Genomic DNA, 27,527 nt, shown 5'->3' with positions numbered 1-27,527 from the left:
AGAGAGAGAGAAACCAGGATGACTTATTTCACAGGGAAGAACTGCAGGCCCCTTACCTGAAACCGTCTCATGTCCCTCGGGTTCCCTGCTGTTTTCAAACAATTCTGATTGCACTTGAGGAAGAATTTTAGAAAGAATCTGCGAAGAGAAAGCAATGTGTTACATTTTGGAGTAAACATTTTTTAGGAGAAAATAGATCTGCATTCTATTAGATTTGATTTGAAAGTGATTGTGTTTCAAGTCTGGGGAATTTCAGCCGGCCCTGCCTGGGAAAGAACACCCCTGACCCTGTGCAATTTGCAAATTTGGATGTTTGCAATCACACGCCTGCTCCACCACCATTGAGGATTGTGAAGCGGTTCACAAGCGGGGCTCTGGTTTGTAGAGCGGCCCCCCGAGTTGCAAGGGCACTCTGTCTCCCAAAACTAAGGCTTCCCAAGCAGCAGTGACTCCTGCCGTGCAAAAATGTCTTGCTCCTGGGTAAAAAAATGGCATGACTTCACCCAGAATCGCAGGGTTTCTCACGCATGTGGCTTTCCGCTGGCCACACACACCTTCATGCTCACACACCTCACACATATACCCTCGCACACAAAGGGCCCCTGATATTTTTAACCAATGTACATAAAATCAGAAAACAGTACGTTGCCATCCGGAGGCAGATCAGTCTGTGCAGGTTTACGTTGGGGTTTTTATGACTCGTAACAAGTGTGAATGTCCTCTCAGACCTTCCGTAGATTATCCAGAGAAGTACAGAAGCACCAAATAATGATCTGAGCTTATCATTCATCATAAGGCATATTTTTAAGCCAAGAGTCTCTGTGCAAAACTATCTGTGCGAATTTTAAAATTGGGCATCTTTAATCAGAAAACTACATCAACCCAGAGAAATGGCAGAGGTGGCCTTTTCAGCCATTTACCTATTTAATGTTTGGGATTTTGTTTCAAAACACAGTAAGTTTTTCATTTATCTCACTTGCAGAGTCCTTTTCCTTAAAAAAAAAAAAAAATCCAGCTTTTGCAGTGTTAAAGTCCCAGGTGAGCTAGGCCTATTTCCCTTTCTGTTACTATGACAACGAAATTTTACCGCAGTCCCAAAGTCCCTCCAGAACTCTCACATCCATGCCTTGAATTAGAACTTTAAAGGAAAAGATATACATTTTTCCCCAGGATTTACCAACAAAAATAAGTAGAAATCAACAATGCTTCCAAAAATTCTATTTTAAAGCAACGGCTGGTGAGATGCTCTCATGGTGACCTTCTGTTTACTTTTATTTTTTTAAGAATCACACAAAAGAATTAGAGAGCGCTCCAGCTAATTGTATTTAGCACTTAAAGGGAAAAAAAAAAAACCTGATGGAAAGATAAACAGTAAATGATAAAGGAGGGGAGAATGGGAACCGCGTTCTTCAAGATGGTTTCTGTATTTGAGGCTCTTTTACTCTAGATTTGCTGAAAATATTTGGCCAAGTGCTCCCGACCCCTATTTATGAATAAGATGGGGTGTGAATTTGGAAATAACAGCTGAATTTGTTTTCATTATGTTATAACATCTGCTTTCAACTTCCCTCTTTTAATCTTTGCTGGGGTGGGAGGTTAGGCACAACCTGTGCCATGAAAGTATCAGGGTCTTTATCCGGAGGACAGGGCAGTGCAAATACTCCACCACACAGCTTTTTTTTTTTTTTCTTTTGCTCCACACTGCTTTCTGCAGTGTTCAAATTCACAACCTGCCTTTGCTTCCCAAAGTGCAGGGAAATGTCTGCCCGTATGAATCAGAGGTTGATCAGAATGCAAACATTTTATTTTTGTAAGGGGAAACGTTCTTGCACTTGTACCTTCCCAGAAGACACAGCTACAGCCACTCACAATGCACGGAGATGCTCTCATGATATGCTTAAAACTTGCTTTTTTTCTCACTCAAGTCTCCTTCCAAACAGCAGCCCCCACTCCCACACTGCATTTGTCCTCCAACGCCCCCGAGAGTGATTTATACCTTTTTCCCCTCCTATCACCAAATCAAGTGCTCTTTCCTACTCAGTCCTTGATTTGGGGAAAGTTTTGCTTTGACCGGTCTTATAATGCACACCCTCTGTGTGCTATACTTTCCCTTACCTACCTGACCCTTCCTCTAAAACGTATCTGGTGAAAACATTAATGCTCGTGAAGGCATTATTATATGCCTGGTGTGGTAGGTGCAAAAGTGCAGAAGAAATAAATGTTTACGTGGAATCAAATTGATTTAGGGAAACAAGGGGCCTGCTGAAAGGGTCGATTCAGTTTCAATTAGGACCCTTATCAGTTCCTCGGGTGGGAAGTTTTAACTCCTTTGTCGGCCTGGGGACTGAGTTTGTAATTTGTAACCGGCCCCCTGAACACTGAGGATATATTTTTCCATTCACAAAGGCGAAGAGAGAGGTGGAGGTGAGAGGAGAGAGAGAAAAAAAATTCTCTTACATTGTATAGGACTTCCTAAAAGAAGGTATGGCTGCTTCTAAATGGCTAGCTCCAGAAATCATATTTTATATGTGAGCCTAAACATTAATTGAAAGGAATTCAGGGGTTTACTGATATCTCCAATTTTTTCTCTTCCTTTTACTGCTGTCTTCCACCTCCCTACCACCCCCTCCACCCACCATGCTCAGGGGCTTGATACAGAACCCTTGACTAACTATACCATCCATTAACCACAGGGTGACTTGCAGGGAACAAATCCCTTGGGTCTGGATCCCTCCGAAGCCAGAGCTGTCTGGAAAATGTCAGCGCTCTGCACTCAGAAACGGGAAACCCAAATGAATTACAAGATTCAGACTAAACGTGCAGATTCTCATCAGGATGGAAGTTGTTATTTCCACTTTCCCCGAACAATGTTGACTACATAAATACTAGAACGGCTTAGCGCAGTACACTTTGCAAGGTTTCTCATCTCATTCCTTAGGAGGGAACACCAACAACTAACAAGGATTATCCTTGTTCTCAAGATACAGGGGAATAGAGAGGTGGGATCCAAATGTGAACTCAACCCAGCACATTGCAACCTGGCTCCTAGGTCAGCTGAGGTGACGTAATGTACCAAATGGCATTTCTTCACCCCACAGATATTTATTACATGTTGACAGTATTCTAGTCTTGACCTGTTCCAACTATGTAACCAACTTAGCTCACTTCTCTGGGTCTCAGTCCGTTCAACTGGTTTTAACTAGCTTATCTCTAGGGTTCTTCCAATATTAATATTCTATGATGGCAAAGAAAAGTATGTAGAGTTGAGAGCCCTCCAGAAATGGCTACACTGATGGAAAAAAAACCACTGAAGACAAAAAAGACCATGATTTACTATAGTCCAAGTGGGGTGTACATAGGATTTTCTGAGAGATAGGTCAAACCCACTGATCTGAGGGGGGCGGGGAATAAGCAGAGACAGCTGGTTGGTGGACAGTGCGGCATCTTGAGTGATGCCTTGGTCTGAACAGGCAGTTCCCCAGGGCTTGGCAGGCAAACTGTTGAGTGACCATTATCTTAGGCTCCCCTCTACATGCTTCTGAGGCAGAATGTGACTCAGGAACATCACTGATCAGAGCCATCTCTGTCCCCTCTCACCATCCTATGCTGGTCCAGTAGCTGAAAGGTACAGGGGTCACAGAGGGGAGGGAAAGAAAGTTTGCCAAGTGTCTACTCTGTGCCATGCCCTGAGCTAGGTGCTTCCCATACAGTGTGTCATTTTTTTTTTCTTACAACAGCTTTACTAATGAATTCTGATGAATCATCTCACAGCTAGGAAAACAAAGTCACCAAAAATTTTAAAAAGTTGACCAAGATCGCACAGCTTGTAAGTGGCAGAAACAAGGATCTGAACCTGGGTCCTTCTCACAGCAAGTTCCATCTGGCAGTCTATGCTTCCTGAACCAATTAGATTGTGGTGATGGTTGCACAACTCTGTGAATATATTAAAAGCTATTGAACTGTACACTTTAAATAAGTGAACTCTATCATATGTAAATTATACCTCAATATAGCTGTTCTTAAAAAAACTCAAAAAATGGTCCGAAAGAAAGAAAGAAAGAAAAAGAAAGAAGAAGGAGGGGAGGGGAGGGGAGGGGAGAGGAGAGGGGAGAGGAGGAGAGGAGGGGAGAGGGGAGGAGAGGAGAGGAGAGGAGAGGAGAGGAGAGGAGAGGAGAGGAGAGGAGAGGAGAGGAGAGAGGATGGGAAGGAGAAAAAGAAAAAAAGAAAAAAATCCTTCAACATGAAGGATTCTGGTTTCTTGAAGAGTGAGTGGACCATAGCATCCCAAGAGGAAAACACTAGGTAAAAGGCAGTTGCATGGAAGTAAATGCCTATTAATGAAAATCCCTGCTGAATTCATTTATTTACCCATTTGATCAATCATAGTGTATATAGTTTGTTCCACAAAGGTTCTGGATGGCAAATAAGATGGACCAAATCTTTACCCTCATGGAGCACACACCAAACTATTCAAAATATGCTTTTTCCAATTCTGAGAGGAATCTGGAGACCCCTGAATATGGGTTTAAGTTCTCAGGGGACTTTTCAACAACCCAGAAATCTCTTTCTCTCTCAATCTCTGGGAACACTGTTCAAGAATAGAATGAGAGTTCCTAGGTGGGTCTAGACTTGTCCTGAGGCCATTCCAAACAGAAACCGAGATTCAAACTAGTTGGCACAAATAGGGTGCAAAGTCAAGGTTCAGAGGTGAAGGCAGTGGGGCAGGGGTGGGGTGGTTGTCTCTAAATCAAAGGAAGGGCAATTACTTAGTATTCATGCCAGATGCCAGAATTATAACCAATGATCTGACTAGTATAAAACCTAGAATAACTTTTGTCCAGATTTGTGATAGAGGTCATGCAATTCAACTCCCATTTGTGATCCAAGATCTAGTGTCTTCTTCTAAAAAACTTGCAATACAAAAAGTGTTGAGAAAAGCACGAGAGCTTCTTTCAACAAAAGGATTAGACAAGGATGTGTATCAAAAGAATGTGAACTTAGCACTAGTAACAGCTACCATTAGGCAGAACCTTACTCTATGCAAAATAATATGTAAAATACCTTTCACTTTGAAACTTATTCCCTTAAAAAAATCTAATTCTACCTATGCTGGGAATAATTTCTGCAATGCCATGGTCACATATTACACATCATGAAGATGAGAACACCCCCCCCATACTCTCCGAAAGCCAAGGACAGAGGGTACTATATCTGGTTCTTTCTCTCTGCCACAATGCTGTATAAGCAGGCTGGCTCACTGAAGTCCGAGCCATATAGCCTCACAAACTGTGTAGGTGTCTAAAGGCCTAAGTCCATTGATTTTGGAGGAAGACACATTTTATCTGGATTAACTACTAACCATCCTTTTCTGGAGTCCACAATAAATTGAAATACAATTGGCTTACACTGTTGGTGTGTGCTTCCTTTCCCTTAGAACACTCATACCATTTCTAAGAACTATCAAATGCAGGGATAGACTGGATCATAAAATCATATTTGAAAGAAATGAGCAGTTGTCTCTCCTCTCCCACAGCCCTGTCGAGCTTTTGTCCTTTGGGGGACGAGGTAGAGTGAGGGGTCATGCTGGATGGACACACCCCTGGGTCCATTTTCTCATTCAGGGCAGCTAACATGGCAGCTCACTCTGTTTTATAAGGTAGGGAAACCTCTAAGTGCTGGGTTTCCCCTTGAGACCAATAAAAAACAAAATGATGGTGTTCCAGGTTTAATCTAGGTCTTAACTGCGAGATCCTCTTTGAACCTTCCTACAACAGAAAGAGTATATTTTCCTCTCCCAAAAGCCTCCAACAGAATCCAAATCCAGGCGGCCAAAGTAAGGTGAAGGGCAGCAGAGGGCCCTATGCTTCACTGGAAGATAACATGCCCTATTGATTGTTTCAGGTGTCAGCCCAAGTAAGAAATGGTCCTGAAGCTTCAAGGGCTTTGTGAAGACTCTCACCAAAGTCCACAAAAACTAAGAAACTCTGGAAGGTCAAACTCCCCATTGGCTCTTGCTACACCTTAAGAACTTTGACAATGGGGCATCTGAGAATGTTCCGTACTTGCAATCTGCTTGGAAAGATGAAGGGCAGCACAAAAGTTCAAGAAGATCCATGGAAAGGGGAGATAAATGAAAAATCTTGACTGACTGGCTTCTTTAGGTTTCAATCAAAACTCATTTTTATAAGCTGATTTTCTATGTAATTCATTTATTCAAACAACCCCTTAAAATGTAAATATAAATACATGAACATAGTAGGCACAGAATCTTTCATCTCCACAGACATTCCTATGGAAGAGGTTTATGACCACTAAAGCTTATTCACTTAGACTATTTCAATGAAAGGCCATCTCAGATCCAAAAAATGTAAGTTTACAGAAAATTTTGAAGCACTAAATTTTCTTACTTACAACTATACTCAATGTCTCTAACTTCCCATAGCTAAAAGACTAATTATGATGATGATTATAATAACAAAGAATCCACCTTCACCAACTTCATATTATGTGCCATGTGTGATTTCTTTTAATCCATCCACCTCTGAGAGTAGGAGGATCAACATCTCCATTCTACAGAGGAGTTAAACAAGACTCAGACAGGTCAGCTCACTTGTCCAAGGTCAAGCAGCTAATAAGTGCAGGAGCTAGGAGGGGAGCTCTGCTTTGTCTGACTCTTAGAAGAACATTGCTCTGGTGGGAACCCGGCCATGCTTCTTTTGAAGGAAAAGGTAGGACACACTGCCAAGCAGCTCTTTGTTTTGGGAACTACAACCTCATTGATCTACGTGGGGGATTATGTTGCATTCTTTGTTTTACTCTCTGGAAATGAGAGTGAAATCATTCCTCATGTCACAAAACCAAACAAGCAAGCAAACAAAAATGTCTCTCATTCCTATCAGGACCTGCATTCTCTGGAAATTCGGTAGCTCTTATGGAGTGTGCAGAGAAAGATAAGCAAGTCTATCAAGATTTTGGAAAACGGGATGTCCAAAGAACCCACCTGGTCCAAAGATGACAGGGCCCAAAGAGCCACTACAAAAAGAATGTACGAAATTGCCCTGAGTGGATGAGGAAGATTCCAAACCATTTGTCCATCATGACTACAGAGAAAAAAGGGGCTGGAAGTCAAATGTGCAACCTAAGAAGTTGAATTAAGTCTTGGAAAACATTTTTTGAGAGTCAAGTCACCAAGCTAAATTTTGAAAGCCTTACCCAAGGGACAGAGGAGACTCTCCTACATTGGATATTTTTAAATAGACCAGCAAGTTAATTTCTTTGGCAGCAGAAAATTTCAGTCTTTTATGTGGCAGCTCATTGGGGCGTCCCTTCCAAGTCATTTCCACATTATGCCAAGGCTTCTGCATTATTATTATTATCATCATCATCATCATCATCATTGTCATTATTATTATTATTTGCTTGCTTAGTATTTATTGTAAAAATTCGGGACATTCAGTTTCTCCCTCCTATAACGTGATTCTCTAGGCCAGTAGTGAGGAATAGTTACCCATGCAAAGTGTTTGGTTGAAGAGCTGGGACATAGTAAGTTAGCTCCCTCACCTTTTGCTAGGCCTGCTTCTGCTCCCCTCCCCTGAACTGCCCCTTCTTCCCTACCACCTTTTAAAATGGCCCATTTTCCAAACAAAACTATACCAGAGGGAGTTGCCATAAATTCAAATATGATTCTCTCTGCATTGCTTATCTGTCCAATATTAAAGTTCTTTTTTTGATTTTTAAGAAGAGATATTTTAAAAGGAAGAAAATGCCATTAAATCTATTATAGCAGATTGCAGGAAAAGAGGTACAGGAGAAGACAGTGAGTCAGGATCCTCATCACTGTCTTCAGTAAACTGTGGCCAGGCAAAATCATTTGGTTCCTAACTGGCAGCAGGCCCCATCAAATCATATTCTAGTCCGTGTTCACTCCAATTACAAGCTCCTGGAAGTGGCATTTCAGTGTGGCAACAGAGCCTTCGATCCCAAACATGCTGCCTCGGGAGTGGATCTGCTATATTCATTTAGGCATCGGGAGGGAGCGACTTCCCCCGCTGTGTAATTCTGACTCTGTATCGATAGACTTCATTTCATGATTTCTTTGGAAGTGAACGTCTCCCATAGCTCAAGTGGCAAACAATTGACTGGCAATTGTCACCGAGGTACATAAAAACAGGGAGCCACTTTGATTCTCCACTTACTTCTGACCAATAACCCACTATAGTTTCTGAGGACCTGGGGTTATATGTTGGGATTTTTTTTTTCTTCTGTAGTCAGACATCTTCACTCTCCTGAATTCCATTACTTGGCAACATGAGGCTGGTAGGGAAAAAAATCTCCAAGGAAAAGTCCTTGTTTTTGCACTCCGATGAGAATCTGACACCATTAATGAAAATAATAATTGAACTCTTTGGGCTTAAATTGGAATGAAACACAACACGAAGAGCATGTTTGTAATTCCAATTGTTCTGGTAAACCGTCTTTGGAGGGCTCTTTGCAATGTGCGCAGTCCCATCTTTTCCTTCTGTGTTTTTGTTTGTTTTGTTTTGCTTTTAACCCAAGTCCTCTCTTTGGCCCTATCCCTTCTTCTCCCTTCTGATCAAGAAAAGGAAAAAAGACAGAGGGAAACAGAGCGTGTTACCGACCGACTTCAGGGAGCATCTTTCTATGAGACTTCAGAATTGGAATACAAATCTATTTCCCTTTCTAATGCCACGACTACTCGGGTGAAGGAGAGAAATGAAGTTATTAGCCAGCCATCAGCTTAATGGGTCCTCACCGTCCTATTTCCTTAGCGCCCCTTCCCCCCTGTGCAGCCCCCCTCCCCCTCCCAGCGCTCTGCCCTCCCTGTGAAGCTCATCTATGCTAGGCTGAGCAGTGAACACCAATTACACCAAGAGCCCTTTGCTGCTGCCTGGTCCGCTGGTTTTACTGTTTTGCCAGATGGTTGAGGCCAATGTGTAAAACTCTCTACCCTACCATTAATTCATAACTTGGTAATAACTTTCCCACGGCTCCAGGAAATTGAAATGAAGTGCAAATGTGAATATTTGGAAAGGGAATCAAGGTTGGACAACTCTTTTATACCTGCCAGAGTAGATAACAGTCAGACAAAAAGGATCTCCTTTTTTTACACAGGCCGGAATGTGATTTTCCCCGAAACCAAGGTGGACTGACACAAATACGCACTATCGGATAAAGTGGTGAACGAAGTTCAGAGTTTGAGTCTCTCCCATCATTGCTTTCTCTCTGCAGTTTTTCGCTTTCTACTTATTGCACCTATGGGTCCACTCACTAATGACCTTGAGTTTGAGCGTCTATGTAATGTTACATTCTTATGACAGAGTCGTAGATTAGCAGATATGAGTGCATTCTCTTGCTAAGACAGGACACCATCCAATGTTTGTTAGCATCATTAAACTAAAACTGACTTTTCACCTGCTCCCATACCATATGCAGCTGCAAATTTTTAAATTAAACTATGAAGCCATGCATAAATTTACATATATTACAGACTAGCCTCTCCATTTAACATGCAAATGTACTCCAATGTTTCAGAACACCTTCTGTCGCTAATTAATTTGCTGAATTATAATTAGACTAATCCTGCATAATTAATAAGCACAGATTTTTTTTTAATTTGTAAGCAGCTTGAGGAGATCATTCACTTCCTTCTATAAACTGCTAAGTAAGTGTTAAAAAAAATCTGGAAAGAACATGTGTGAAAAGGTATGTTTGATGTCGCATACAAACTCAAACTAGCGTGGAAGATACAGAAGTCAGTATTGATAAAGGTACATATTTGAAGCCAACATTCAAACAATCAAAAAAAAATCGCATTCAGAGGATGGGGACTAATTCTCCCTTTGTCTCCTTGTATATAATGTTTTATTCTTCGCCTTCTATCCGTCGGATCTTCCAAGATCACAGAGGCGGGAGAGGATTAAAGTAACCGTATGTTGTATTAGGAGAGATAATGATATTAACACTCCACTGTATATCAAAACACTCTGTGCATGCTGGGTGCTTATAAGCCCCTTTGATGGTATTTGGAATCATTTTCATTTTGGCTGCCAAAAACACCCGAGATCCATCTAGTGGAAACAATTAAGTTCCATTAGTACTGTATCCATTCGGTAATGATTACAATGAAGGGTCCCCTCTTTAATGCTGAAGAGTACAGTCTCAAAGAAACGTATGCATCTGCGCTCTTGAAAATGGGAAACTGTATAGCCGTACAACCAAGCATGAAGCTCCATTTCGACTCCTAAAATAAACCAGAATCAGAAGGGTCAAGGTAAGTAGACACCTTACTGGAAAATTTGAGGGACAGTAGGAATCTGGAAGGTCAAGGCAAGCTTAATACAGAGTCATGCGAATTGAGAATGAACCTAAAACAACAAAGTGGGAAATGCGTGTTCTGGCAGGGGGAAGTGATCAAACTTTCAAAGAGAGGAGAAATATAACTTTGGAGAAAGAGGGAGCTCCTTGGCCCTCCCACACAGCTAAATCACTAATAGCAGCCAAAAGATTGGTAAGCCAAAAGAACAGAGCTGCTTGAAATGTGCCTGGCTGTCTATCCCTGGAGTTTAGGTTTTTACAGTGACTCTACACACAACAGCAACTTCTTCTGAAGAACTGGGGGAAGCAGTTTTCCCAAGTTCGTTACCATATACTTCCTCGTTACTAGTCAGCCAACTTTTTTATTTTTTTATTTTTTTATTTTTTTTTGACAAAGCAAGGACATAAGCTAGCTTAGGAGTTGAGATGAAAGTTTAGGAGTATATATGCTCAGAGGCCTGTGGCCACAGCCAGGAGCAGATGCCAGAGGGTCAAACCAAGGGGCAGCTTCTACCTCTGCCCCAAGGGGCATCTACCTTAGACTCCAGCTATGTCATGGGGTTATTACAGTGACTAACCAGACTGAGAAAAATATTTTGCAAGCACCTGGAAAAAGTGCAACAATTTTTCTGCGCTAAGCAAAGTTATTACTTGGAAGGTTTGGAAACATAAGACATTTGGACAGTTTTTCTGAGCCAAACCGTAGCATTTGCCTTGGGTTTCCACCTGAAGAGATTAACCAGTTTAGGAGGATTTTTATAAGCCTAAAAGAAAGGGAGCTTTCTGCGTCTTCCATAGTTATGCAGAAAGAACTTAATAACGACAGCTGGAATAATACTACTACTAAGAGGCTAAAATTATTTTCTTTCAAAAAATATGCAAATGGCCATGGAAATCCTTAATACTGTCTTCACCTTTCAAAAAATTCATTTTAATGTATTGTGTTGGACCTAGCACGCCACATCCTATATCTGCAGCTTAGAGACAGAAAGAGCCAGAAGGTCACCCAGTCAAGACCCACATATGGAGAGGCAAGTGATTTGCTTTTGGTTTGGGGGGTTTTGGATATTTTCTTCAGCTTTACCAGCCAATTTCAAAATATGTACCCATGGGAGAGAGCCGAGAGGAAGCAGTTGCGACCCATGTGGAGTTAGGTTTTGAGACATTCCTGACAAGTTATTAGGGAGAAAGAGAAACAACTTTGTGGCATTTAAACACTAAGGTGTAAAGCAATTAGTTAGCAAATCCACATCACTTTTGGCTAATGGGTTTTTCCCCTCACATACATTCCAGGAAATTTCTCTAATTTTATTTTTTAGCAGGAAGATTTTCCCCCATGAACATCATGTCCGGTTTATTCCTGTGATTCATTCTGTCTCTTTCCCTCTCTCTACCCAGCTCCCAAATTCAGGATGATATATTGTGCTTTTTAAAGGCTACATAAAAGTTGTCTGGTGGGGGGCAGAGGATGAGTTGGGAAGAATGGGTGATGGAAGAAAAGAAGCCAAGATTATAATGACATCAAAGATCTACTTCATCTGAGTACTATGACGGCTTGCCTCTACTAGCCACGAAGGCTCACATTCACCGGTTAACGTAACCTTCATGCCAAAAAAGGGAAAAAGAAAGAAAGTGTAACCTGACAGGTAGCAGGTGGTACATATGGAATTATCATTGGCTATTAACACCAGGTCGGGTATCATATTAGCCACTTTCAGACTGCATTTGCCAAACCCACATAAAAATATAAAACCAGGTATTTCAATATTGTGTCACTCCCTTAGCAAAACAGATTTTCTTATATTACTCATAGTAGAGTCAGCCGGCTTTTATTAGAATTTTTTAAACTTTTTTTTTTTCTTAAAGGAAGCACTAAACCTAAATGATATAAAAAAGAAACTGGGACAAAAATCAGGTCAAGAATTTGATACAAAAGGCATCCAGATAAAGCTAATAATATTCCAGAGTGTTGTCAGTAGAGCGGAATACAATGACATTAGCCTAATCTCGGCCCAACCCCTATATCTACACGAGGTTCCAGGAATCAGGCATTCTGTCTAATTTTTTTTTTGTTTTTGTTTTTTTTGTTTTTGGGTTTTTTTTTTTTTCATTCAAACTTTGCTGATTCTACAGCCTCTATTTACTTTATGGGTATCACTACCTTTCTGGAAATTTTGAAATCTTAGTGCCAAAAATGGAATCTTTCTTTTAAATGCCATTAAGAGGGGCAGCCCGGGTGGCTTGGTGGTTTAGCGCTGCCTTCAGCCCAGGGTGTGATCCTGGAGACCCGGGATCGAGTCCCACATTGGGCTCCCTGCATGGAGTCTGCTTCTCCCTCTGCCTGTGTCTCTGCCTCTCTCTTTGTGTCTCTCATGAATAAATAAATAAAATCTTTAAAAAAAAATGCCATTAAGAGATTTTTATCTGTTCTACTTTTCTTCATTCTCTAAAATACCACTGCATTTTGTACTAAATCTGATTTTCTCACAAAGGCCACTAACTATTGGTTCTCACTTCACCCATGAGTAGATAACTAGAATCTCCTCCCTTTTTTTTAGAGGGAGGAGGGGCAGAGGGAGAGAGAGAGAGAGAGAATCTTAAGCAGGCTCCACGCCCAGCACAGAGCCCCATAAGAATCATGACCTGAGCCAAAATCAAGAGTTGAACGCTTAACTGACTGAGCCACCCAGATGCCCCTAGAACCTCCTTTCATTTTCTCTTTAAAAAGCAGAGGCTCCAATGAAAAATCTCATAATGGAACCAGATTCAGGCACTCTTCGGTGGGAACAGAAGCAGTCCCGGCACTTCTCCTGGGACATCCTACATTCCAAATCTCTCTCTTCCACACCATATCATATTGTTGGTCAACATGCTGGATTACTAGAACAAGGTGATGCAGAGCTACTTTATTTCAAAAATGAAGGCCAAGCATAAAATCCTCCCCCAAATTTGAGTTACTAGGACTTCTTCCCCTAGGTCAAAGAAAGTATAAATGTGAATGGGGAAGATTCATGTAACATCCTATATGTCAGCCCCAGTTTGCTTGAAACAAGACCCTAAGTTCATTTTAAGGTTTCAAAAGTCTTAGACCTAGCCTAAACAAAAGTCTACCTTTTCAAATAACTTCTAAACTAATGACAATCATTTTTCTTTTTTTAACCCAGTTTTATGATATGCAGTGTTTTACAAGTCCAGCCCATTTGTAAAGAGGAGAGTTGATTTTAGATACTTCCTCCTGCCCTTCATTAAATAAGATCTGTTCTTGCAGTCAGGTGCAGTAGAATATGTGTCTATACAGCATATTCACTTGAGACCATATAATCATGATGACTCAAATAAAGAAAAAATTTTTTGAGAAAAAGCTCATGATGATAAGATCCTAAACTTGGTATCTACAAAGATCCTAAACTTTAATAGTTCAACCACGCATTTCCTTCACCAGAACAGATCATTGCTGCATCAAAATACACAACACACACACACACACACACACACACAAAGTAGGATAGCACAAAAGGTATATAAAAGTTGCATCTTTTCCCCAAAACTCAGTTGAGGCTTTCAATGCCATTGGCTTTCTCACTCTCCAAAATGCCTTTGAAATAAGTGCTGAGAAGCCAAATGGACCATCCCAAGTTCCTTTTGGAATACGGCAGAGAATTCAATAAGTGGCTAAAATTTCAGCATTATGAGGGGAAGAAAGGCTTGGATAATCGACAAGCTCAATATTCAATAATCTGAAAAATCCAAAGAGTTTGTTTTATTCATATGAGCCTTCCCTGGTCCAAAACTTAAGAGTTGAGTTTGTGGTTTCTCCCCATGCAGTAGATAATGGAACGCAGCCATTAAAGAAAAAAATTACTTCCCTTGGGGAGTCAGCAGCTGACCTGGAAGTAAAACATATCAGCCCTTCACTCAGAGGCCACAGAGCCTGTTCTGCTTTCTCAGGGAGCTGCCAGGACTCAAGCGAGCAGTAGGACTGGGTCCAGGAGCATGGGAAAATGATGGTCACAGCTCCCTGGGGAAGAAGCACAGAAGATTGCAGAGCCACGCTGGGAGAAAGGCAGCTCTGTCTAGCCCAGCATTTTCTGCTGACTCGGACACCGGTGATCCAATGCCAGCCTCTGCCTGGCAAAGCTATCAGCAGGATGGCCACCCCCAGATATGGCCCAGGAATGCCTCTGGCCCAACACCATCACAAGGAAGTCATCTTGGCTCATGCATGAGTCAGAATTTATTGGCTGCACATTAGTCCTGAGTTGAAGCTACAACTCTACCATTCCCCCTGCTAGAATCCTGCCTTGAAATATGACAGAACAGGAAAAAGCACGCCCGTGCTGGTTACCATCCCTTGGCTTGCCAACGTAATTACAGTTAAGCCACGCTGAGCAATAGCTAGGCGTCCAATCCACTTCTAGAGTCCTTTATTTTCTAAGAAGAGGGAGACTTCATCACTCCCAGGAACATGGCTGCTTTAAGTTTTCTTCAGATAACCCAGGTTCTAAACTGATCAAAATGTGTTTCCATCTCCCTGCCTTATTTGCCAGGGTCTTGAATTGGGGGTGGCACGTTAGTTCAAGTTTAAGATGTAGTCCACCTGAGAGGCCCAGTGTAGTTCAGTCTTTCAGATGGTTTGTCCCCATCTTGAGGCTTATGATTTTGTTAGGAATATATTCTATCTTGAGGCCAGCCACAGTTGTAGTAACAAAATCTTTTTTTTTTCTTTTTTTGGTGAACAAAGCAAGGCAGTTGACTTTTATATTAGAATTTTAAAAAGCGCTAAACCAGTTCTCCAAAATAAGTGGGCTCAGTCTGGCTTTAACTCAACTATCTTCACCTGGGTTGAATGTTTACCCTTCTCCTAATGAGATGACTCATTGAAAAGTGAAGATAAATGTCACCTACTTTTCATGCGATCTATAAAATTAATCTCCCATGCTTATGTTAATACCGATAATGTAGTGTAGGAGGCAGTGTGACCCAGAGGATACAACTTTAAGGCTAGTGTGTTCAATTACTGCCTATAATACTGACAATATTTTCACCTCTCTGTTTCGCTGCCTACTCCCGACCCTCGTACACGTTCCCTCACATATCTTCCCTGTAAAATTGGGTATTACTTCAGGGAGATGCTGGGAGAATTACTTAGGTGCTTTGGGAAACAACTTAAAACACCTTTTAGAAGTTTCTTGTGAAATAGCAGAGATTGTTAACGTCCCCACCATGGCATCAGCCTCCGGTAAATAACCATGACACATTTAGCAAATTGTCTTTCTACTCCGTGAAAAACGATCCCACGCAGGTAACCCTCCACCCAAAGGGGTCCGTTTATTTCCAGAGAATAGATGACACAGAAGGAGGGCTCCACGGATAGTAATTAAGTCACCAAGCTAAGAAGAGATCAGTGCTTACTTACACTTCAGGGGTTAAACCAAGAGCTGATTACAGGGAGAAGCAATTCATGTTCTGTATTCAGCTGTAAAATAAACTGGGAGTTCTGTGTTTGGTGTCTGAAACATCTTTCGGAACACTAAATCAATTTAATATCAATAATTGCCAGATAGATGCTAGATTAAATGAACCAACACAGATAGCTTTGTTCGCAGAGAAAAGAGGGCCAAATGGCCTTCATTAGCATGACTAATCCCAAAGTTCTGTGGTTTGATAATCAGACGCCTAGGCCTGAATTTTGACTCTCGCAATATATAGTTTGGCACGAGACATTGTAAATTCAGCTATTCTATGCCTTTAGCATACATGCAGAATATCAGAACAGCAAGGTGACATTTATAAGCGTCCCTATTAGCCACCACTGCGCCCACTGGCGCTCGGAAACACACCAGACGCACAGAAAACGAGGAGCTTGCTCTTCAGTGCAGGGCTGAGGCTTTTCCCAGACCTGTTTCTGGGGCGCTTTAGAAACACCTGCTTCGGCCTTGGGGGGGGACCATCTTAATGGGAGTTTCAGAAACCAGGCCTTTCTTCCCAGCTCTCCAGCAACCCCACGATGCTGGTCCCTTTCCTATTGTGGTGATTACAGGACCGAATGGGCCTCGTAACCGAAGGCTCGGTAGTATTTTCACCTTAGACCCTGAGAATATTTCCTTTTTTTTTTTTTTTTTTTTGGTTTGAAATTCTAACATATCTTCTTTCTTAGCAACTTCTCAATTTTGAAAATCATCGCGAATTTCATCCCTAAACAACCCTGTGAATTTCCGGCTTCCTCGCCGGCTCTCCTAACTAGAAAAGAATGGGCTTTGCGGAAACCCGGCGGCCTATGAAACGAGCCCAGGAAGGTCATCAGAGTGACTGGCGTGGGTGGGAGCTGGGGGGTTGTCAGGGCCTGGGTTCCGCCACGGGCATTTGGACGTGCAGAGAAGTGTTGGCAGGGCACCAGAGACCTGGCAAAAGGGGACTGTGGACGTTATCAGTTGTCGGCCCCAATTCGCTAATCCTGGGGTCCACCCCTCACCCCTAACCTACCATTACGTCACCTCAGCCAATCCTTGTGAATACGCTTCACCAGCTGCCCTTTGAAGAGTGAGCGAGCCTGTGTGTGTGTGTGTGTGTGTGTGTGTGTGTGTGTGTGTGTGTGTGTGTGAACTGCCAGAAACACAGAATAGCTCTTCAGGGTCTAATCACTGGGCGGCCAAGCCTCTGCACAGTCTCCTTTGGAGGTCTGTGAGCCTCGGGTCGGAGCAGCTGCCTCTGAGTCATGGTGGGCTGTGGGGCCCCAAATCCCTTCATAGCTGATCTGGGGAGAGAGAGAAAGTACTCAGCTTTTCATTTCCATGATAGAAAGGAAGATTTTTTTTTTTTTTCCCAAAACCCTCACAGCCCATACAGGGAATGCATTTTAAAGTCAAATATGACTCTCCCTATACTTTGGTTTGGAAAATCACAGACTCTGATTATAAATGGTCCTAGAGCACAACTGATATGTGCAAGTACCAGCCAATTCCTTGTAGGCTTTACTCCCCTTCACTAAGCGTATATGTGCATGTGTGTGTGTGTGTGTGTGTGTGTGTTGCTCACTGTCATGTTTCTCTTACTTTCCCCGATTCACACAACTTGAGGTTGAAGTATTCCTCAACCGCCCCACCTAACATGTGCTCTAAGGAGTCTTGACTCAGACAGGCAGCCAGTTCAGAGGAGCAAAGAAGGTCCTTCGACTGTGAGGCAGGACCACCAGCTGCATGTCCCCAGGAACTGAGGCCAACAGTGCAAAGTGTGAGGAGGACCTCTTTATCCTCTCCACATGGCAGCCTGGTGAGAAGTCAGGGGTTTCTGTGAGTTCTCTGGGACTGAGTCAAAAGCAGGCCGGCTCACCCACTGTAGATGCTATTACAAAGGGAAGCATTTAGGAGACCTCATGTCTGGCCTGTGAAGTCTCTCCACCCAGCCCCACCTCTCCTGTCTTTCTAGTGTTCTTCTCAAGTCTTGCTAAGAACAATACACTAGAGCTTGGACTGGATGATGATCAAGTCTCTTGGGAAATAACCTGGAGAGGTGGACAGGACTTGTGCCTCTGTGAGTGGAACATCAGTCTTTATATCATGACTTTGACAAAGGAGACATAGCTTTCTCTCTAGGCATCCCCTTCGCTGATTCGGAGTGCGCCATATTAAGGGTTTTCATTTAGTCAGAAAGTGTGCATTGGTCCCACTCTCCTTAATACTCATGGACTCCCCTGACGTGTTCCGCCAACTCAGAGGCACGAGTCCCTTCCATCTTTCCAGGCTATTTTGTAAGAGATTTGATCACCATCAACCCATGTAATCATGTATTGTTGCATATAAGACTAGAGAAGTACCCTAGAAAGTTCTATTCATAGCCTTTGGAGCCATCGAGTTTCACTAAACTACCCAGAGGGTATGAAAACAGGCTCTCCACCAGATCAGAAATCCCCTAAAATGAAGAAGGAAGACCCTATGATCCTTTGAAGCCAGCAGGAAGATTTGGAAGTCCCAGGATGTAGGAAAAGGAAGAGAGTTTCAGGACTGTGACAGTGAGTTTTGAGTGTCAGCTCAGCTAGGCTCTAGTGCCCAGTTATTTAACCAAACATTAATGTAGGTGTTGCTGTGGAGCTATTTGTAACATGTGGTTAACATCTGCAATTAGTCGGCTTTAAGTAAAGGAGATTACCTTCCCGATGTGGGTGGGTCTCAGCCGGTTAGTTGAAGGCCAAAAGCAAAAACTGACATTTCCCAAAGAAGAGATTCTGCTGCAAGATTACAGCACTGAGCCCACTTGAACTTCCAGGCTGCAAGGCTGCCCTATGGGATTTGAACTCCTTAACCCCCACCCCACAACCGTATAAGCCAATTCAAATCCATATACAATCTCCTATCAGTTCCTCCCTAGAAAGAATTTCCATCATTCTAGAAATTTAAAGATGCAAAGAACCTCACAGTAGCAAAGAGTAGGCACTTTTCTGCCTGGGTGGCTAACTCTTGGGTGCGCTGTCCTATCCTTGGTGCGTATCAAACCTCCTGGCGACTTTCCTTTCTGAGTGGTAGAAGAGTGGGCGGGAAGGAAGAACAGGGAATATTGCTGTGATTCATGCTGCTGTTGGCCTCACAACAGTGATTTTTACATACAGGCTGCAAAGTACTCAATTGGAACTTAAATCCTAAACCGAGTGAGTTTAGATGATATTATTGTTACCATGGCCTGCTACAGTGAAAGTGTATCACATACCGTGGGCTTTCCTTCCTTCTCAGAGAAATCCTCTATTTTTCCAGAGGAGTTACATAACTCTGATAAGAAAATCTTGTCAAAAATAAAACCTGGCCTGCATTGTCTCAGGAAAAGAAACCGAATGCATTTATTCCATGCAATAAAAATGGAACTAGAAGGAATCGTGCCCACTGTATAAAGGAAGAAGGCTTGTCCCCTTCTCTCCACACAACTGTAGCCAAACTGTTAGAAACAGTCAGAAATGGGTTTGCCCTAGCTAACAGGGAGAAGAAATGGGTGAAAATCTGGTAGGGGTGAATGTTTTTCTTTAGGAAAACAAATGCACAGTTAGCATGGATTCCAGAAATCTTTACCCTACTTTCTTGGGGCTGCTTGGCATCCAGGATGCACGCATTGGATCTCCACAGGCTATAGGAAGAGAAGAACCTTTCAGACGCTGGAAGCTTACATCCCAAATTCACATCCCACCCACCCCTCAAAAAAGAGGGGTATGGAGGTGGCCCATTCAATTAAGCATCCAACTCTTGATTTCGGCTCAGGTCATGATCTCAGCATGGTGAGATCGAGCTCAGTGTTGGGCTCTGTGCTCCGTAGGGAGTCTGCTGGAGACTCTCTCTCTCTCTCTCTCACTCTCTCTCTCTCTCAATATAAATAAATAAATAAATCTGAGAGGAAGGAAGGAAGGAAGGAAGGAAGGAAGGAAGGAAGGAAGGAAGGAAGGAAATAATGCACCTACCTAGTGCTGATTGAATGTTGGTTGATTGATGTGATCTGCTTGTATTTCATTTGAACACTCACAACAATCCTGTGAGACAGGTAGCTACAACAGCCTCAGTTTACACAGACAGGGAAATTGAGGTATGAAGAGGTAAAGGCACCTGCACAGGGTCCCATAGCTACTGGATGGTGGAGAAGGGACATGAGCCCAGACATCCTGACTCCAGAACAGACTTATTTCCCCAGTGCACTAAGTCCAGCTCCAGAAGTCCAGCTTCTCCCCATGAGGGGGAGAACTAATCATTGCAATTTCTTTTTTTCTTGCCTGGGCATTTTATCAGGGTTTATCAGATTACTTAAAGCACTTCAGACACTGTTTATTGAGAGCAGACCCTCAATACGGCTCTTTATTATGTGATTATTATGTTTTTAAGGTAGGAAACTTGTCCATTTTAGTATTTATCCACTTTGTCCCTTCATCCCTCCCTCTTGAGTACCTTTATCTGTCCTGCCTTTGAAACTTTGTAAGTTGGGACACCTGAGTGGCTCAGCAGTTGAGCATCTGCCTTTGGCTCAGGGCATGATCCCAGGGTCTGGGATCAAGCCCTGCATTGGATTCCCCGCAGGGAGCCTGCTTCTCCCTCTGCCTATGTCTCTGCCTCTCTCTGTGTGTCTCATAAATACATAAATAAAATATTTTAAAAAAATAAAAAGAAACCTCGTATAAGTTGTACCCATCTTCAGGGGCACAACACATACATCGTCTCCTTTATAACTCTCCATCCGTTGGTCTCCAGTGTCGCTCCCCTCCTTGGCACATCTACACACACTCATGAAGGAACATAACACTGGTCTTGAGCATCCTTCACAGCTCACCCCACACACACACCCCAGCCCAAGCTGCGCCTTCTCCAGATCCGGATAACTAGTCGGGGGAGGAGTAATGTTGGGGCTATGTTAGAAAGGACTAAGGTTCACACAACAGAGACCAGACAAAAACAGAGAGAGACAGAGAAAGGGGAGTAAGGGGAGGCGGGGGAGGACTTAGAAGAATGGAGCGTGAACAGCAGAGATACAGTTTTCATGGTAGCTGAGGATGGGAGAGGGAAGGAGAATAGAATAATGAGGCAAAATCTTATGAATGGAGTTCCCTTTAATTACTTTACTGTTCCTTGAAAGTTGCCTAGAAGAAAATGAATTACTTCCAATTACTTTTAGCTCCTGAAAGGTTCCGATGTGACACCATGCTGAGACAGGCACGCACAGGCTGTTGGTTTTATTCAGACTGTACTCCAAGGCTCCTCCGAGATCATGTGTACTTCTGGCCTGGACTGCTCACCCGGTACTTAATCCTATGCTGACTCGCACAGTGTCAAGTAGTGTCGAAGAAACAGTTCTGGAAGACCTAGACTAGAGGCCGTGACTGCAAAGCTGTGTGACTTTAGGGAAGTCACTGAACCACTCTGAATCTCACTAATAATTTCTGTCTCTAGGAAGCAAATAAGACAATGTATGTGGAAGTGTGCCGCCAACCACCAAGGGCTGCATACATGTTACTCTCGCTTGGCTCCTAGCAGGGACTCATTAAAATCTTATCGATTGATTGATCAACTCTAGCCAGCTTCCTCAAAAGTTTTCTCATTTAGTTGAGAAGTGGGATAGCCATGTAAGTCAAACAACATCCAGGGCAATCCACGTGGCTTTGCAGCAGCCTAGTCCAAGAGATCCTTAAGTTTATAAATTCACTCACAAACAAAACTTCTGTTGTTTAGTGAATTTCACTTCGGTTGGGATGATGAAATTTGTCAGAAGAAATGAGAATGGCATTTTGGCTAAATGCACATTTGAGGTTGGAAGAACCCAGATTCTGAACATCGAAATGAAAAAGTCAGGGGTATCAGCCCCCACCCCCACCTAGCCCCACCAGCTCTGGACACACAGTAGGGCATTTCTAAAAATGTTAGGGATTGAATTGCGCCTTCAATCCAGCCAGCCATCTATTGCAGAGTACCCTGGACTGCCTGTAAGATTTTTGAGAAACACCTCAGAGCTTATATGACCTCATGAAAACAAAAATGACTTGAAGTTAAATACAGTTGAAGCGAATGAAACTTCAAACTAAATTTTTATTGAAATTCTCTTCATTGTCAGCCGACATTTTCAATTTTCATTTCCCTGCTTCAGCCCATTTTGCCATAGAAACTTGGATGTTTTCATTGAACAGCAGCCAGTGAAGGCTGGACTGAAGGGGCACACTATAAATTTGGAAAAATAAATAAATGCTTCAGAACTTCCACTTGAAAACCACAGCTAAAAATGAAATCAAATCTGACCCACCCCTTTTCTTTTAAATTGTGGGAACAGACTCAGTCTGCCTCAATTTTTAAGCCCATATTAAATTTTATATAAGCACCTTGCAGATCAATGCACGGCCTGGTCTAGAGCGATCGTGGAACTTTTGACTCATACAGCAAGGTTTGGACAACTTGAACCAGAAGGTATCATCCCTCCTACACCATATTCCTTAATAAACATGTGTGCTTAAAAAATAAAAAGGGAAGAAAAATCAGTTTATGGGCATAGAGAGAATAATTCACTCCAAATTGCTCCTTTGATGAATGTGGACAAAAGAATAAAATTTGTCACCCAGCTAATATTACCATCAATATTTTGTCCAGCTACATTCCTTCCAATTTAAAAACAGTTCAATATCCCTTTTACCTTCAAGTAGCAGCACTTAATAAACAGTGATGGATGGTTTTTATTTTTGTTCGCATTTCAGTCTTCCCTGCTTCTGTTACAAGGGGACTATTTTGCTTGGGGGAAATGTAGATCTTCCGTCTTTCTTGCATTGACATGCATCCCTCAAGGAAAGACGGCCATATTTAATTCATAACCCCCATCGGCTACACAAACATACAACTTCCCATCAATTAGGCAACACAGAGATGTTGTTAAAAATCAATGAGCTTATTATTAAATATATTTTTTTCATGTAGCAATAATAGTTATTGCCGCACTATTGTTATTACTGCAATGTCAGCTGTTTAGGCAGCTTTCAGAGAGTTTGATTGGTTTTGATGTTGCTAGCAAGGCATTCTATGAAACAAGGGATCCGGGGGAGGCTTTCCTGTTGTGTCTCCTGCCTGCCGTACCCAGAGCCATCAAGAGAAGAGGCGAAGGGAGCGCTGTAGTGCAAGGAACCCTGGAATGCAGGAGGAAGACCTGGGTTCTAGTCCCACCCACCCCCCTGCACAGGACCAGCTGTGTGAGCATGGGCAAACCCCTTCCGCATTCAGGGCCTCAGTTTCCTCATTTCTAAAAATGAGAGAGCTATTCTACAGGATTTCCGAGGTCCCCTCCATTCTGAAATTCAGGATTATTTAATAACTGTAGTTTTCAACTAGCTAATGAAACAGGAAGATTGGTACAATTCAGTGACTCCCAACTGTTCCTTTCAAAAGACTCCTGATTTTTTTGTTTTTAAAGAGGAGGTTAGAGTGGGGTTTCAGTGGGGGAGGTGGGGAGAACACTCCTGAATCTGGAACAGACGTTAAATTGATCCGAAAACCAAATATGCCCATATCTGTGTTTTCATCCTGGTTGTGTGTTTATTAAAAATAATTTTGATATTTTGACACATGCCACTAACTGTGGGAGCCTCCTGCCTACAAACAGAGATGCTAAAACTGTGCCAGCACATGCAAAGGTTAAAAACAACATTGCACAGATTTTGGCAACTACATCATATGCTGTCTGGCCGCAGCTGATCTGAACTGAGTCCCCCGTAATTACAGGAGAAGGTGGAACAGGTTTGCTGCTAATTGGAAAATTCTGCAAATGGCAGCACTGAAGTAAATTGACAGTCGTTAGAATATTAGCAAAATGAGAGTACTGATTAGTAAAAAGCTCAGATGCAGACTTTTTTTTTTTTTTTACTGCCGGATTCTACTGGCAAATTGATAATAAAAGCTGAACTTAATAATAACAGCTGTTATTTGACCTGGTAATATTTTTTTTAATCTGTTGCTGTTCCCAGACCAATAACACATAAAAAAAAAAAAAGGTTTGTATCCACTGTTGCAAAATTATTTTGAATCCCAAAAGGTGGATTCAGACTTCAGACTCCATGCTGGCAAAGTGTGCTTCAAAGGGCAGCCCATCAGCAGGGATGTCCTAACGGAAGTGGCGTTCACCTGAGACGCTGTGAGTGGTCTTGTGTTTGCCACCTCCCAGCAGGCCGTGGCGGACATGCCCCGAGTGTTAAAGGAAATGTTATTTCAGAACTGGTCCTGAATTCTGCTTCCAGCATACTTTAAATCTGTCACTGGCAAAAAATATCAAAGTTAACTTATTTTTCACCTTAAAGTGGACAGGAAAGGAAATTGGATGTTGCCAGACTATGAGGCTTCTATCAGCACTTAGCTGTTTATACTTATTATTTTTCAAGCATCGCAGGCAGAGAAATACAGATGGGAAGGGATTTGGGAATGTACATATTAATTAGAATTGCTGCCATGAATCTATGGACTGAGCAAGACTGCAACTTCACCACACAGAGTTCCATGTTACACAGACACATGGATATGCCCAGAAGACTTCCACTTTGGGGGACTCTGATCCCACTGGTGGTGGGTGTATAAACTAGTACAATCGTCCTGGTTGTATAGCAATATGGGTCAAGAGTCTTAAAAATACGTATGGCCTTTGACCCAACAATTCTATTTTAAGAGTTTGTCCCAAAGAAGGAGTCTTGGATATGCTTAATGCTTTACCTCCAAGAGGTATTCCTTGCAACGTCGCTCGTAATAAATATCCCAGTGGAAACCACATTTGTCCTGAAATGAATAATTGACTATGATATATAGAAGAATACTGCACCATTATCTAAAATATGTTGTAGAATATTTAATGATACTGAAAGATAGTCTAGTAAGTTTAAAAATACACACGCACACATGCACACACACACACCAGACTACAGAAGAGTCAACACAGGATAATCACTCTTTTTGAACTACAGAGAAAGAAGAGCGGAAGAGGACTAGCCAAGGGGACTGGTGGTTATTCCTGAGTGGTGAGCTCATGGGTCATTTTCATTTTATTCTCTTTTGCCTGTCCATATTCTAAACTGGTCATACACTGTTTCAGAAGAAAATACAGAAATGATTATTAGGAGAAAAAAAAACCTGGAGGCTTCCTGTTGTCATTTTAAGTAAAAACTCAATCTGGGACAGTGGGAACAACAGCACTCCTGAATGCCAGGTAGGCTTCTTTGACTTAAAGTTCTGTTGCCTTACAAACACGAGACCACCTTCGTCGAAGGAAGGGTCAGCTGAAAGCAAATCTTAGAGCTCTATGTGAAGACCTGCCTGCTGATTATGGTTAATTCACACACACACACACACACACACATACACACACACAAGCACCAACCTTTTTTGATAGATCTCTGTTCTCTGAAAATGCAGGTAGCTCAGCAACACTTTAGGTGCTCATACAACCAAATTTCCCATTACGACTTTGGACTTCATACCCTGGTAATTCTGCTATTTACTTTTGCCTTTATTATGATAACCCAGAACACGACTTATTTCGAATCAGTGCAAGAAGGAGTCATGGCAATTTTCAAATTTTATCTATCCACCAGTCGATTAGAGAGGACTGGGGGCCAGACCCACACAAATCCCAATCCGGCCCACGGCCTCACAAAATAACACTCTGTCCTTGCATCCTAACGAGAAAAGTTCACTCCTAACTAGACGCGGCCCTGCTGCATAGGGCCCCGTTGACGGATCTCTGCATATTTCACCCTCAGCCACAAAATATTAGTGCCTTGAGCTCTCACGACACTCCCTGTACTTGAATATCAGCCAAGAAGTTGAGTGAGGCTGCAGCCTTTCCGAGCTGGCCTTACGGCGCATGCACGTTGGCCGGGGCAAAGGGAGATACACTGCATTTCTTAACAGGTCTGGTTTTTTAAAAAATTCGTATTAACATCCTCCGGCACCATTGCCAAAGACATAAAATTCCAAAGGCAAATCCCGTAAGTTCTAGCAGTGCCAGAACTGGTCCGACCGGGCTCTGCCCAGGGACTGTGCAAACTGCCACAGTTGCTCCTAGCGAGGAGCACAAAGCCCACGCCATTAGTTTCAGCCACAGGACCAATCCACTTTCAAGCTGTTTCTCGCCAGGAGTGTGGGTGGGCAGCGGGCACCATCCCAGCGCGACAACTAGACTCAATTGACTGTAACCCGGAATTTTTTTTTTTAAGTGGCTGTTTTGGATGGTGGTACCCGAGCCCCCCCACACACTCCTTCCCCCCCTCCACTACCCCAAACACCACCACCAATCCTTCATTCTTTCTAACAGTTATGCATCGGGAAAACAAAGCGATGGGGAGGGGGGGTGTTGCCACAGCCAGTGTGTTGCCAAATACAGTTAAGGGTTGGAGAGGGAGGCAGCATTGGAAAGGGGGGTAAAAATCAAGTCACTTTCAATCAAGTGTCACACCTTTAAATAGTGGTTAAATCTTTGCATTATGCAGCTCATCCCTTTACAACATGGGGTTCCCTTGGAGAATTCCCTGTTTACACTGGGAATTCCTCCAGGGCCGCATCAATAAAGCTGAACAGATGTCAGGGTGGAATGCCAGCGGCAGTGGCTGTTGTCAGGGGTACTGGGGAGGGAGGCACGGAACAATGAGAGAGGCATCTGCTACACAAAGCCCTCACGCGTGGGTCAGGTTCTGCTAGTGTGTAGAGATTCCACCCAACCCTTTGTCTGGGCACATTGCCTTTCTTGTTTCTCGATGACAAGGGTTGACACATGTCACCCGGCCCTATCAGGAGTGTTATTTGTTTGCCGCTTGCATATGCACCAGTGTTTCTGACCTCCCCCGCGCCGCCCCGCCGCAGAACGCGGGGAGCAAGGCTGCAACTCTCCAGCGCTGCCCCAATCTACAATTTCATTATGCACTTTGAGTGGAAAGTGGGATGTAGATGTCCTTCTTTTTAATTAAAAACATGATTGATGAGACTTAACTGACAGTAGGAAATGCAATTTAAATATTCCTTAAAGAGGCACTAACCCCGTTTGCGTGGTGAGGGTTGCATTCGGGCTCCCAAAGTTGCAACCAGCGGGAGAAAGGAAATTAAAATAAAAGCCCCGCTAAAGTCCGCCCCGGCTGGGCTGAGCGAGGGTGGTAACGCCAGCCAGCATCTGCAGCCGTGTAACCAGAAACTTCTGCACATTAGGAGCTAATGTGAGGTGTTACTCGGTAATGGTAATGTTCAGTGTGCTGAAAGGCGGCAGATGAGCGGACAAGAACACGATATCAAATCGTGTCAAAACAAAACACAACTACTTGACCGTACTTTTCAGGGACCATCGGCTTCTAAAAGACCTTCCACCAAAACTCCGCATTTGCCTGCTCTGCAGAAGTGGGTTTTGCCTCCGCTGCTGCGTGGCTGGATTCCTCTGTCCCCGGCTCCTCTCTTGAGCTGCATTCCCTCCACTGTCCTTTAACATGTGCATTTTAAGGGGAGTCCTGGGTGCCCCCCTCATTGGTTCATCTGCAGCCTGGACTTAGGCTGTGGTCCTCAGGCAAACGGGAAAGCATTCACGAGTTTGTATTAAAGGCCCCCTCCGTAGTCAGATTTATTCCCTCGGTGACCGCCAAGTTATTAGGGAAAATTATGCGAACCACAGGACACAGTAATATACAAATCATGGGAACCCCAAAACGCCAGAGTCAGGGGCAAGAGTAAGTTATC

At 42.9% G+C, this 27,527-nt stretch overlaps 1 protein-coding gene across 2 annotated transcripts in view; it reads right to left on the bottom strand.

Annotated features, from left to right (window-relative positions):
• EBF2 (EBF transcription factor 2) overlaps positions 1-27,527 on the bottom strand; it is a 191,457-nt gene that overhangs the window by 57,439 nt on the left and 106,491 nt on the right. For both annotated transcript variants that reach the window (XM_038573774.1, XM_038573773.1), the window contains exon 7: positions 57-138. In XM_038573774.1, the coding sequence (XP_038429702.1) occupies positions 57-138 (82 nt within the window). The remainder of the gene's footprint in view (positions 1-56; positions 139-27,527) is intronic.

The sequence above is a fragment of the Canis lupus genome, chromosome 25 (assembly GCF_011100685.1).
Source record: "Canis lupus familiaris isolate Mischka breed German Shepherd chromosome 25, alternate assembly UU_Cfam_GSD_1.0, whole genome shotgun sequence".
NCBI lineage: Eukaryota > Metazoa > Chordata > Mammalia > Carnivora > Canidae > Canis > Canis lupus.
The sequence above is the reverse complement of the archived record's forward strand: the minus strand, read 5'-3'. Positions and strand labels throughout refer to the sequence as shown.